The sequence below is a fragment of the Pelobates fuscus genome, chromosome 3 (genome assembly GCF_036172605.1).
Source record: "Pelobates fuscus isolate aPelFus1 chromosome 3, aPelFus1.pri, whole genome shotgun sequence".
Taxonomy (NCBI): Eukaryota; Metazoa; Chordata; class Amphibia; order Anura; family Pelobatidae; genus Pelobates; species Pelobates fuscus.
Genome location: NC_086319.1, coordinates 156,286,073 through 156,298,108, shown reverse-complemented (window position 1 = coordinate 156,298,108; position 12,036 = coordinate 156,286,073). Strand labels below are relative to the sequence as shown.

At 39.5% G+C, this 12,036-nt stretch overlaps 1 protein-coding gene across 1 annotated transcript in view; it reads left to right on the top strand.

Annotated features, from left to right (window-relative positions):
• The window catches only part of FAM180A (family with sequence similarity 180 member A), a 47,554-nt gene extending 36,348 nt beyond the window's left edge, over positions 1-11,206 (top strand). The window contains exons 2-3 of the mRNA XM_063445299.1: positions 10,305-10,405; positions 10,568-11,206. Of these exons, the coding sequence (XP_063301369.1) occupies positions 10,305-10,405; positions 10,568-10,909 (443 nt within the window). The 3' untranslated portion in view covers positions 10,910-11,206. The remainder of the gene's footprint in view (positions 1-10,304; positions 10,406-10,567) is intronic.
• Positions 11,207-12,036: the final 830 nt, after the last annotated feature.

The window sequence follows — 12,036 nt, the reverse complement described above, 5'->3', positions numbered from 1 at the left end:
TATACATGCGGCGTATGTTTGTGCTTTAGGGTGCACACCCTGATGCAATTTGCTGCGCACGCCTATGTCTTTTTTTTATATTAAGTGCACCCACACTTATTATGTATCAGTTTGTTCAGAAGAAACAGGGCTTTCATTTCATATCAAATAGTTATATATGAAACATAACTGAATAGGAATAAATTCTAAAAAAGTATGAGAAATTAAGAAATGTTATTTTTTTAAGGTCTGCATGACATTTTATACTGTTGGCTTTTACTGAAATAAAATACACGTATTTGTATTCAGAAATGTCTCACGAGTACAACAGATAACTTACATGGGGCAAATGTATTTTCCATGTTTGCACTTTGAAATTTGCCAGCTTGGTTTGCCTTTGAGACTGTATGGTAGCCCAGGAATGAAAATCAACCCCATTATGGCATACCATTTGTAAAAGTAGACAACCCATGGTATTCAAAATGGGGTATGTCAAGTATTTTATAGTAGCCACTTAGTCACAAACTCTGGCCAAAATTAGCCTTTATATTAGTTTTTTTGCATTTTTCACAAACAAACTGCCCTGTCACAGATATTATCAGTATAATACATTTTACTGCTCTACAACACTCATATTTGTGTACAGTAATGTCTCATGAGTACAACAGTACCCCTTAAGTACAGGTTGTATGGTGATTTAGAAAGTTACAGGGTCGGAGATTTGCCAATTTCTGTTTTTGCAAATTGCTATTTGCCAGATTGGCTATGTTGCCTTTGAGACGGTATGGCCGCCCAGAAATGAAAATTAACCGCACCATGACATACCATTTGAAAAAGTAGACAACCCAAAGTTTTCAAAATGGGGTATGTCCAGTCTTTTGTAGAAGCCACTTAGTCACAAACGCTAGCCAAAGTTCACGTTAATATTAGTTTTTTGCATTGTTTTACACATAAACTGCACTTTTACTGGTCATATAATCGTCGTGATACATTTTACTGTTTTAAAACACTCATATTTATGTTCAGCAAAGACTCCCGAGAATAACAATACCCCCATGTACAGGTTTTATGGGGTTTTGGAAAGTTACAGGGTCAATATCTGGATTAGGTCTATGTTGCCTTTTGAGACCATATGATAGCCCAGGAATGGGAATTAACACCATCATGGCATACCATTTTCAAATATAGACAACCCAGGTTGTTCACAATGGGGTATGTTTAGTTTATATATATATATATATATATTATTTTTTTCTAATATATTATACATATATAATACATGTATATGATTTCATTATAAATGTATTTTGTGATATATATAGATCACAAACTACACTTATAATGAAATCATATATATGCATTATATATGTATAATACATTATAAAATGCTTTAATTATTTTATAATATATTATACATATATAATATATGTATAATATATATATATATTTTATTGATTTTTTTATTTTATTTTATTTTTTTTACATTTTAGGAGACTGCCTGACAGCTCAGACACTCCCCCCTGCAGGCAGCTCCATAGACTCCTATTGCGGCCATGTGATCATAGTGATCACATGGCCCTGGAGAGCCAGAGCTGGTGCAGGGGGACTGCTGGGCTTTCGGGCAGTCTCCCCTGACCAGGATTGCCACGGATCGCCGGCCCAGGTGAGTACAGCGCGGCAGGACTGCGAGGCGAACTATGCCGCCCTCCGGCGTTTAGGGTCACCCTTTCAAGGACGGCATAGTACGCCCTCTGTTCTTAAGGGGTTAAAGATGTAAATATATTCATTCCTGTGTGCTCATTTGCCTTGGGGAGCGGTATGGTTGTCTCTGCACATCCCAAGTGCCTGTACTAATGAGATTGCCCAGCCTGGAACTGTCATAGCTTCCTTTAATATAAGGCTTGTAAAAACGATGACAAATTTGGATAGAAGAGCAATGTTGAGAGTTTGCCAGTACTTAGTTCCTTAACCTGAAATGAACCATCAGATTTTGGAATGTGGGACAGGCCCTTATTATCGTCTGAAACTGCCTTGTCTTTTTTAGCCATGTTTAATGATCTCGATGTCAGACAGAATAGGAGCCTGATACATCAAACTGTTTTGATAGCAAAGGGTTACGCAATTTTTTAAAATCTTTACTAACTTCATATGTCAGGGCTCTCAATATACTGTCCCCCCAAATGTTAGCAATAAAATTATGAACTCCCATGAATATTTGCTAGTATTTCGCTGTTAAATGTTTGAGTGTCATAGTTCTGTTCCAGCTGGATGTCCATTACTTTAATTATGCTGTCATATTTTAAGGTAGGTTATCCCTGACCGCTTTTATAGTTGTGACCCAATATTTCCAGTCAATTTCCACTCCACCCAGTAGCATACTGACCGCTTGACACAAAACTTTGCATGTGTAGGCTAGCCATGCTCAAGTCTCCAAAACATTTGCCAGCTTCATGAAAAAATAAAGCAGAATTATTTTTAGCAAACTGGCACCAATCAGTACTTTGCAAACATTGTATGGAAATCTGCCATGGGAACGACTGATTCACCTAATTTTTTATTTTTAATACCTCCACCTCAGAACACAAAACTTATATTCAAAGTGTAATTCTAGAGCCTTTTTCGGTCAAGCTGTTTAAATATGTCTATGAATGCTATAGTGAAAGTGTCTTAAAAGAGTGTTTGTTTTTAATCTGAATTTTTTTTTTTTTTATAATTACTCTTTTTGTGGTAACTAGTGTACAATTGGGTCAAAAGTCCCACTTGGGATTATGGAATTTCAGTGGGAAAAGGAGCTCAGCAGAATCGAAAATCGAGACCTAGCTGAGTAGACAGCATAATAATAACATGCTTAGCACTGAATAGTCTTAGAGTCATAGAAAAGTATTCTCAAGTCAGCAGGGGTCATCAATGTCCCAGGGTTCAGCATTACCCAGTTTATTTCCAATGAGGTACATTAAGAAGACTTGGAACAATAATGACAATAATAAGTATGCATTGAGAAACTTTATTCTAAAGTTCAAATCGGGTGAAATGTGCACTCACCAGGATCAAGTCCTTCAGTTCTCTTAAAGTCTTTGGAATATTGAAGACAGAGCCTAGTTTTCAATTATGTGAAGTAGGCACCTGCCTACTGGCACATATCCTGTAGTGGGCACTTGTTTCATTACTTATAATGTGCCTTTTTGCACTTAAAGGACAACTGTTATTACATTTTCACTTTTTTAAATTTTTTGCATTCAATGAAACTTAATGTTTTTAATTCTTTATTTATGCCCAACTCACAAGTGCAAGAGTTTATGCAGGTATAAAACAAAAGAGACATATCAGATACAATAACCAGTAGTGTGGATAAACAATAATACATAGTTACATAGTTACACAGGCTGAAAAGAGACGCGTGTCCATCACATTTAACCTTCTTCACAATTGTTTTTGCTGTTGATCCAAAAGAAGGCAAAAAAAAACAGTTTGAAGCGACAAACTAGGAAAATAATTCCTTATTGACCCCAGAATGGTAGTCAGATTTATCCTTGAATCAAGAAGCTATTACACTACAGTTGAAAAATTATATAATTGAATATTATGTTTTTGCAAGTATGCAATTAGTTGGTGTTTAAACATCTGCTCAGACTCTGATAAAACCACTTCTTCAGGCACAGAATTCTACATGCTTATTGTTCTTATGGTAAAAAAAACAAAAAACCCTTTCCTTTGTCTTCGAATAAATCTTCTTTCTTCCAGTCTAAACGCATGACCTCGTGTCCTATGTAAAATCCTGTTTGTGAATAGATTTCCACACAGTGATTTGTATTGGCCCCGGATATATTTGTATAATGCTATCATAAACTAAAAAGGTTTAAGTTTGTTAACCTTTCTTCATAGCTAAAATATTCAATTCCTTGTATTCATTTTGTAGCCCGTCTCTGCACTTTTTCTAGTGCCATAATATCCTTCTTTAGAACAGGTGGCCAAATTTGCACAGCATATTCAGGATGTGGTCTTACCAGTAATTTATAAAGAGGCAAAATTATATTCTCATCCAGAGAATTATTGCCCTTTTTCATTCATGACAAAACCTTACTGACCTTAGCCACTGCTGATTGACATTGCACATTGTTGCATGGTTTGTTGTGTATGACAATTCCAAAATCTTTCTCGTGTGTTATCTCTAATTTGCTTACATTAAGGGTATAAGTTGCTTGGGCATTCTTTACGTGCCAGGTAAGCTTCAGCGATGACAGCGATTGTGTGTGTGTGCCTGATTGCGTGTGTGTGTATGAGCTTGTGTGTGTGTGTGTGTGTGTGTGTGTGTGTGCCTGCTAGTTAGCGGCCTTGTGTGTGTGTGTCAGTGAGCTGGTCTGTAGTGAGCATGTGTGTGTGTCAGTGAGCTTTTCTGTAGGGAGCATGTGTGTGTCATTGAGCCCAGGTAGTATCAGCAATACCTTACAGCTGGCTGTTTCCTCCCAAGTATAGACATAGGCGTGCGCCTGGGCACACCCTAATCCCCGTGGCACGCCTATGTATTGAGTCCTGCAGGAACAGCGTTCCTGCACTTTTATTTGAGCAGGAACGCTGTTCCTGCGGGCACTCAGTGCCCCCTTCCGGCCCCCATGTTCCCCCCTGTCATGGTGGTGTCCATCTCAGACGCTGCGTGCTGTTTGCTGTAGCTGGGAGCCGGAATATGACATCATATTCCGGCTCCTAGCTACAGCAGACAGCCCGCGCGGCGAGAGGAAGCAGAGAGCACACAGCTCCCTCACTGCGTCTGAGATGGACACAGGCACCCGACCCACTGGACCCCAGGGACAAGTCCACGCCAGCACTCCAGGTAGGGAGGCTGGGTGGACATTTTTTAATAAAAAAAAATATTTGTATGTGTGTGTGTGTCTGTCTGAGTGTGTGTGTGTCTGTCTGAGTGTGTGTGTCTGTGAATGTGTGTCTGTAAGTGTGTTTGTGAATGTATGTGTGTGTGTTTGTGTGTCTGTGAGTGTGTCTGTGAATGTGTGTGTGTAAGTGTGTGTCTGTGAGTGTATGTGTGTCTGTGAGTGTATGTGTGTGTGTCTGTGAGTGTATGGGTGTGTGTGTCTGTAATTGTGTGTGTGTCTGTGAATGTATGTGTGTGTCTGAGTATGTGTGTGCACGTGTATATATATATATATATATGTGTGTGTCTGTGTATGTGTGTCAGTATATATATACACACACACACGTGTATATTATTTTTTTGGGGGGTGGGAAAAGAGTTCCCACACTTTATTCCCCAGGACTTCTCTGGAGATGTCCGGATCTCCCCTGACGCCTCACGCAGAGTCGGCGCTATCTGAGTGCCGGCTCTGCTCTTAGCCTCCATGGGCTGGCGGGGAGATCAAAGATCTACCTCACCAACCCACAGCAACACGGAGGCAGGTAGGAGAGGACCCGGGGAGCTCTAGACAGCAGCTCTGCCAGGTTCCTCTCACGAGATCTGAGCATTGCCACGGCAACACTCAGATTTCGCGAGAGTTAACTCTAGCTCCGCAGGCTAGAGTTCACTCTCCACTGGACCACAAGGGATGGCACATGGCAGCAAGGATCCCCCCTCCCTACATAAAGTAGGGAGGGGGGATATTTACTAATCAGCCCCCACCTCCACAATCCCTACCAACATACAGCCCACACACACACACACAGCACCTAGACACATACAGCACGCTCACACACACAGTACACTAACCGCACCCTCACAAACACACACAGCACCTTTACAAACACACAACACCCTCACACACAGCACACTAACAGCACCCTCACAAACACACACACACACAAACAGCACCCTCACAAATACACGACACCGACAAACATTACACACAAATGGCACCATCACACAAACGCACACATCACACAAACAGCACCCTCACACACACAGCACCCTCACACAGCACAGTAACAGGACCCTAACAAACACACAAACACCCTCACACAGCACACTACTTGCACCCTCACACACAAACAGCACCCACACAAACACCTTCACCCACATAGCACACTACCAGCACCCTCACACACACATCACACTAACAGCACCCTCACCCCACACTCACACAGCACACTAGCAGCCCACACACACAGCAGTGTATATGTGTGTGTATATATATATATATATATATATATATATGTATTACATATATACGCATGCGGCGTGGTTGTGCTTTAGGGTGCACACCCTAATGCAACAGGCTGCGCACGCCTATGAGTATAGATAGCTCTGCACGGGAAGAAGGAGGCACAGGCAACAGGGTGGAAAGAAATGAGCTGCTACAGGCCACTGTCACGATTACACTTACCTGGAGGTCCGCTGTCGCAGTTCCCCCTCAGCACACGCCGAGGACTCCGGCGTCCTCAGTCGCGGGAACAAGCAGTGAACTTCCCTGTGGACATGGATGCGGTGCCATGACTCTCCCTACATGTGAACTCCACAAGACCCACGGTGCACATGTGCCTTTTAAAGGGGCAGAACACCTAGAATCATTTAAATGAACTAATCACTTTTAGCCAATAGTATGTGAGAGTTGGATACTCTGCCCTATATAATTTCATTCTTATCTCAGTGCTTAGTTATACTGTGCTGTTTGGTGTGTACACTCCTGTGAATCCTGTTATCATCTAATCCCTGCCTGCCTGTTATACCGTTTCTTAACCTACCTTAAACTACCTGCTCCTGAATTCAGCTTTCCCTGATTATAAAATTGTCTCAGTCCTATTTGGTACTTCGCATTTGGCTTACTACTGCCTACTGGGCACCACCTGTCAAAAACCCCAACAGCCACCCTCTTACAGACAAAAGGTATGCTAACTGGAGGGTGGCTTCAAATATAAAAATTATGACATCAGTGTGTGTGAGTATATGTCAGTGTGTATCTGTGTTGTGTGTGTGTGTGTGTCAAGTTGTGTGTATGTATCAGTATGTGTATATGTGACAGTGTCTGTATCTGTGTGTATGTGTATCTGTGTGTCAAAGTGTGTGTTTGTAGCAGTGTGTGTTTCCGAGTGTGTTTATGTGCCATTGTGTGTATCTGTGTGTCAGGGTGTGTATGTGTCAGTGTGTGTATTTGAGTGTGTATGTGTGTATCTACCAGTGCCCCTCCCAAGATTAGCTTCTGGATCTGCGCTTGAACAGAAAGCATTTCTGCCGAACAGGGGCCCACTGCACTGTACATATATACAACCTAGAAAACTGTTTTGATGTGGGGCGCCTTGGGAAAATATTTAAATATTAAGGTCACCATGAACCTAAAAAGTTTGGGAACCACTGGAATATATTATATAACAGCTGCAGTTCTACAGCCAGTCATAAGAGTTTGAGTACTTTGCAACCTCAGAGTTTGAGTACTTTGCAACCTTTTCAGCCAAAATCTGCAATAACTGGGATTATCAAATAATTATCCTTAAAGTTGCACTGTCATGCCATACTTACCATAGCCCACTTGCTTCCTCTTCTCTTCCTCTTTCCTACTTTCTTTTTTCCATTTTTCATGTATTTCTAAGTAACAAAATAAGACAAAGTAGGGACTATATATATATATATATATATATATATATACGTATATATATATATATATATATATATATATATATATATATATATTTCCTACACATGAGTTTCTTAGACATTAGGCAGAGCTACCACTGTCTAGAAGTGTCAATCCCCCCAGGGGAATTGGCTCTGTGTATGAAAGATCGCACAGGATTCTCCATAGACCTGAATGACGTGCGTGAGGGAAGAGCAGTGATGTTGGCTGAAGCACCAAGAGCTGAACTGGACCCACCGGAAGAAGATTGCAGCACCTGCGAGGAACAGGTACAGGTAAGTAGAACTCACCTTACCCTGCCCCCTGACCACCGGACCCCCAGATTCAATGTCTGAAAATTTTGCAAAGTCCCCAGACAGTGACAGTGCCTCTTTAACAGTAGCTATGGCTGAAGTAGTTAATACAGACTGGCATGTTCATCACACTAAAAAGCAGTACATATTTTATGGAACGTCCATTCTTTGCTGTCTTATTGCTCTGGCAAATATTTCTTAGCAAGGTGTCCATGCCAATAAAATACAACTTCTGTCCAGGGCTGCTCCTCTCCAAAAGTTCATTGGCCTTCTGTACATCTACAGAGAAACGCCCTGCACGTTCTTGAGAATTCTGCAAATACAGCTTTATATACAAAAGCAGACAAGAGTCACACATATATCACAGAATGCCAAAACATACACACACATGCTGAATGTCTATACTAAGCTGATACAGGAAAACTGATTTTCAATGAGACACACATTCCGTGACGCATGCCAGCAGTTTAAGGCAAACTTTTTGGAACATGCTTATTTTGGTCTTTACATATGCTTTTTTTTTTTTTTTCTATTTCTCAAATTTCTGGCTAAACATTTTGCTGCAATGTTTAACAGGATTAAAAAAATATTTAAAACATGCTGTGATAAGACTTTTTTTATTTGAAACCTGATGCCATGGCATATACAATATTTATATTTAAAATAACCCTTTATCTCATTCTACTAATATCTTCTCCAATGATGGTGTATTGTTTTGCTATAGAAATCTACATGGTGTAGCAAACTCCCTAAGGGGGAAATTAGTTTGTGAAAATTCCGCCCTAGCAATTAGAAATTTACCCCTGGGTAGTGTGCCGTGGACTCCCTAGGCTTCCAGTGGTAATTAACTTTCAGGTCTGGCTATTAGTGTAGATTGAGATTAAGTTTAAACTCTACGGATTATAACCAGTTTGCGTTACATAGATGAAAGGGACACTAAAGTCACGCAAAAAGGGACACTAAGGTGATGTCATTTAAGTGGTCTGAATAAATTCCATGTGTTATTTTCTAAAGTCACTAACAAACAAAAAGAGACAAATCCAATACAGGACTCATTTACTCGGTATACACCCAAATCTGGCCTCCAATGTCCCCAAGGCCTTTTCAAATTGAGACTATTTTTACTGCATCAAAGACTCACATTTTACTGTGTGCCCAGTTGCTTGTTTTGGTGAATGCCATTGTTTAATGAACTGAGTAGGAGACAGCTGAGCATAGCATTAGTAGTTTGGTTCAGATGAACATGACTGACTTTAAAGGGAAACTGTCACCACTTACATAGCCCTCTGCTCCCATGCCATGATCTCCTTTAAGTAACACCCATCTCCAGTCCACCCGTGCTTCTTCTCTGCTCTTCATTGGTTTGCCCTGCTTGGGAAAATTTCTCCAAGCAGGACAAACCTCCTCCATGATGCAGACATGTCATTCATTTAGACTAGAAGAAAGGAGATTTAGTCTAAGGCATGTGAAAGCAGTTTTCACAGTCAGAACAATAAGGATGTGTAATTCTCTGCCTGAAGAAGTGGTTTTATCAGAGTCTATACAGATATGTAAACAGCACCTGGATAAATACTTGCAAAAACATAATATTCAAGGATAACATTTTTAATTTGTGGGGTAATTGCTTCTTTGACCCAAGGAGAGATCTGACTGTAATTCTGGGATCAAGAAGGAATTTCTTTCTAGGTTTTGCAAAACTGGAAAGCTCTTGAACTTTTTTTTGCAAAAATGTGTGGGTGGAGTGACGAAAATGATAGCATCTGAATGTAGAAAAGGGAAAATTTGTGTGGCCTGGATTTGTATAACAGGAAGTGAAGATATGCATGCTTTGCCATAAATGCAAAGGAAACCGGTGGACTTGAACTAGGAATGGGGGCAAAACACAGCATCTGTGGGTTTAGAAGGCTGATATAAATGGTGCTCATACTATAAAAGTCAATATTTAATGATAAAGGTATATAAGAAATATATAGAATATATACATTTAGTCTAAAATAATATATGTATATATATTATTATTTATTATATTTTATTATTCAAAAGTGGCCCTAATAATAGGTAAACTAGATGTTTAATGTTTAAAGTGTTAACGTATAATCAGTAAGTCTCCCTGCATACTGCACACAGGGCAGAGTTGGAAAAACTCCTTAAGGCCAAATTTGTACACTATACCATCATCCCAATTCTGTCAATGTATGCCCTATTCCAAAATAGAATGTTCCACGTATTTAGCCTTGGCAGCTCTATACAGCCATTCAGTAAGTAATCGAGTGAATCATTTAGTTTTGAAACTAGATCCGTAAAGTAAAGTGTTATGACGGCATATATGTCATTAGTTGCTATTAATATCCCCACTGCTAAGCACAATGCATCTTTTAGAATTGCTCCTAATTAAATAGGAAGTTTTTTTAAACTTAATTTCAGCACATTAGCTCAATTTCATGTCCACTTGTTTCCGCAGTGGTGTTTTTTCCAGAGGCTCAGAGAATCCGACGCTCGTCCGCTGAATTACTAAACCCCGTTCTGCAGACATCAGTTTCAGAGGTGGAGCTGCTGTATGAGGTAAATGGAAAATTTACTGTATCATTTCAGAGAGTTTGGGAAACACTAATGCTGTTCTGGAATACCACTCCTAAAATGTTCAGATAGCCATATTGACTTCCAGTAAAGACAGTTAACTGCCAGAAGCAACCTTTTCTAATCCAGTTTTTTTTTTCTTTTTAGTTTTTGTTAACTGGAGTGAACATTGATAATGAGAATCGGTTGAGCCTCCTTGACCCTGAACTCGCCACCCTAAGAAAAGCTACCACATTTGACGTTGTTTGCAATGATGTAATCCCCAAGACTATTACGGATATCCGTAGGCTGGGAGCTAAACTGATTCATCTTCAAGGACCCATGAAGACAGTGGACTTTGAGAGGACTCTGCTGACCATGGCCTACACAGCAATAAAAATCACCAAATGTAGAAATACAGACCAGCAGAAAGTCTGGCTGGATTCCTTCACCAACCTATTCACAGCATTAAGAAGAGACTTGATATTTCCATACAATAAAGAAGGATAACATTGACTATACGAGTAGGAGCAGGCATATTTGTTTTGACATTGTTTCTGCATGCTGGCTGTTACTATAATTATATCAGACAATTATAATTTATTTTAGTTAAACCAATATTACATGTTTTATAAAACAGTATTTATATCATATTGAACTAAGTTTTAATAAGGAAGATATCTTCAATCATTCAATAGCAATATCTATTTAATCTTTGTGCAATTTTTTGGGAAAAAAAATAATGGAGAATCATCCATTCAAAAATAAAATGGAAAATAAAAGAGGACTAATAGCTATTTCAAACTATGTATAGAGTTCTGTCACTATTTGATTGAATGAATAGTTTTAATAACAGGGGCTGTAGTATGTTCACTGGTTCAGTAAAAGAAGTCAAGGGGAAAGCAGTTGAACAGGATGCCAGATCACATGGGCAGGATATGAACAGTGCCACGAACTTTGCCACCCCTGGCAAATATGAGCAACGACATATGCAAAAAAATGTCCTTCATTGTTCAGCCTTTTGATATTTTGTTGAAAAAAAAATAAAAATAAAATACTCTGCTCTCATGGATATCAAACAATTGCAAACATCACACAGATTTATAAACAATATAAATAAAATCTGTATTGCAAAATGAAGTATATACTACTGATGGCACAGATTCCCTTCAAACCACATACAACAACCACCATTGATTATCTACAGCCCATTAATGACAAGGAATCTAAGAAAAAAAAAAGTTACCTGCACTCGTTCCACATCCCTATGTATTTTTAAACAAATTGAGGTTTTTAGTTACCTCCAATGGCCATGAGAGGGTATGCCCACCTGCCAAGTCAAGGCAGACCTCTTAGGTGGGTCCTAACTCTAACCATTCGCCTTGCTTCCTAATGAAACAGAAAGGGGTATTTTTTTATATACATCCCTTTATGCTTATTAACCCTTAACCCCTTCAGGACGGAGTCAATAGTGCACGTTCTGATCAAAACAAAACGTAAACAAAAACTGGAATTTGCGCTATATGTCTGTTCACCCGTAGTTCCCCTCTTTCAAATTATATGCACCCACACTTATTATATATCATTTTGTTCAGGAGAAACAGGGCTTTAATCTATCATTAACTATTCATATATGG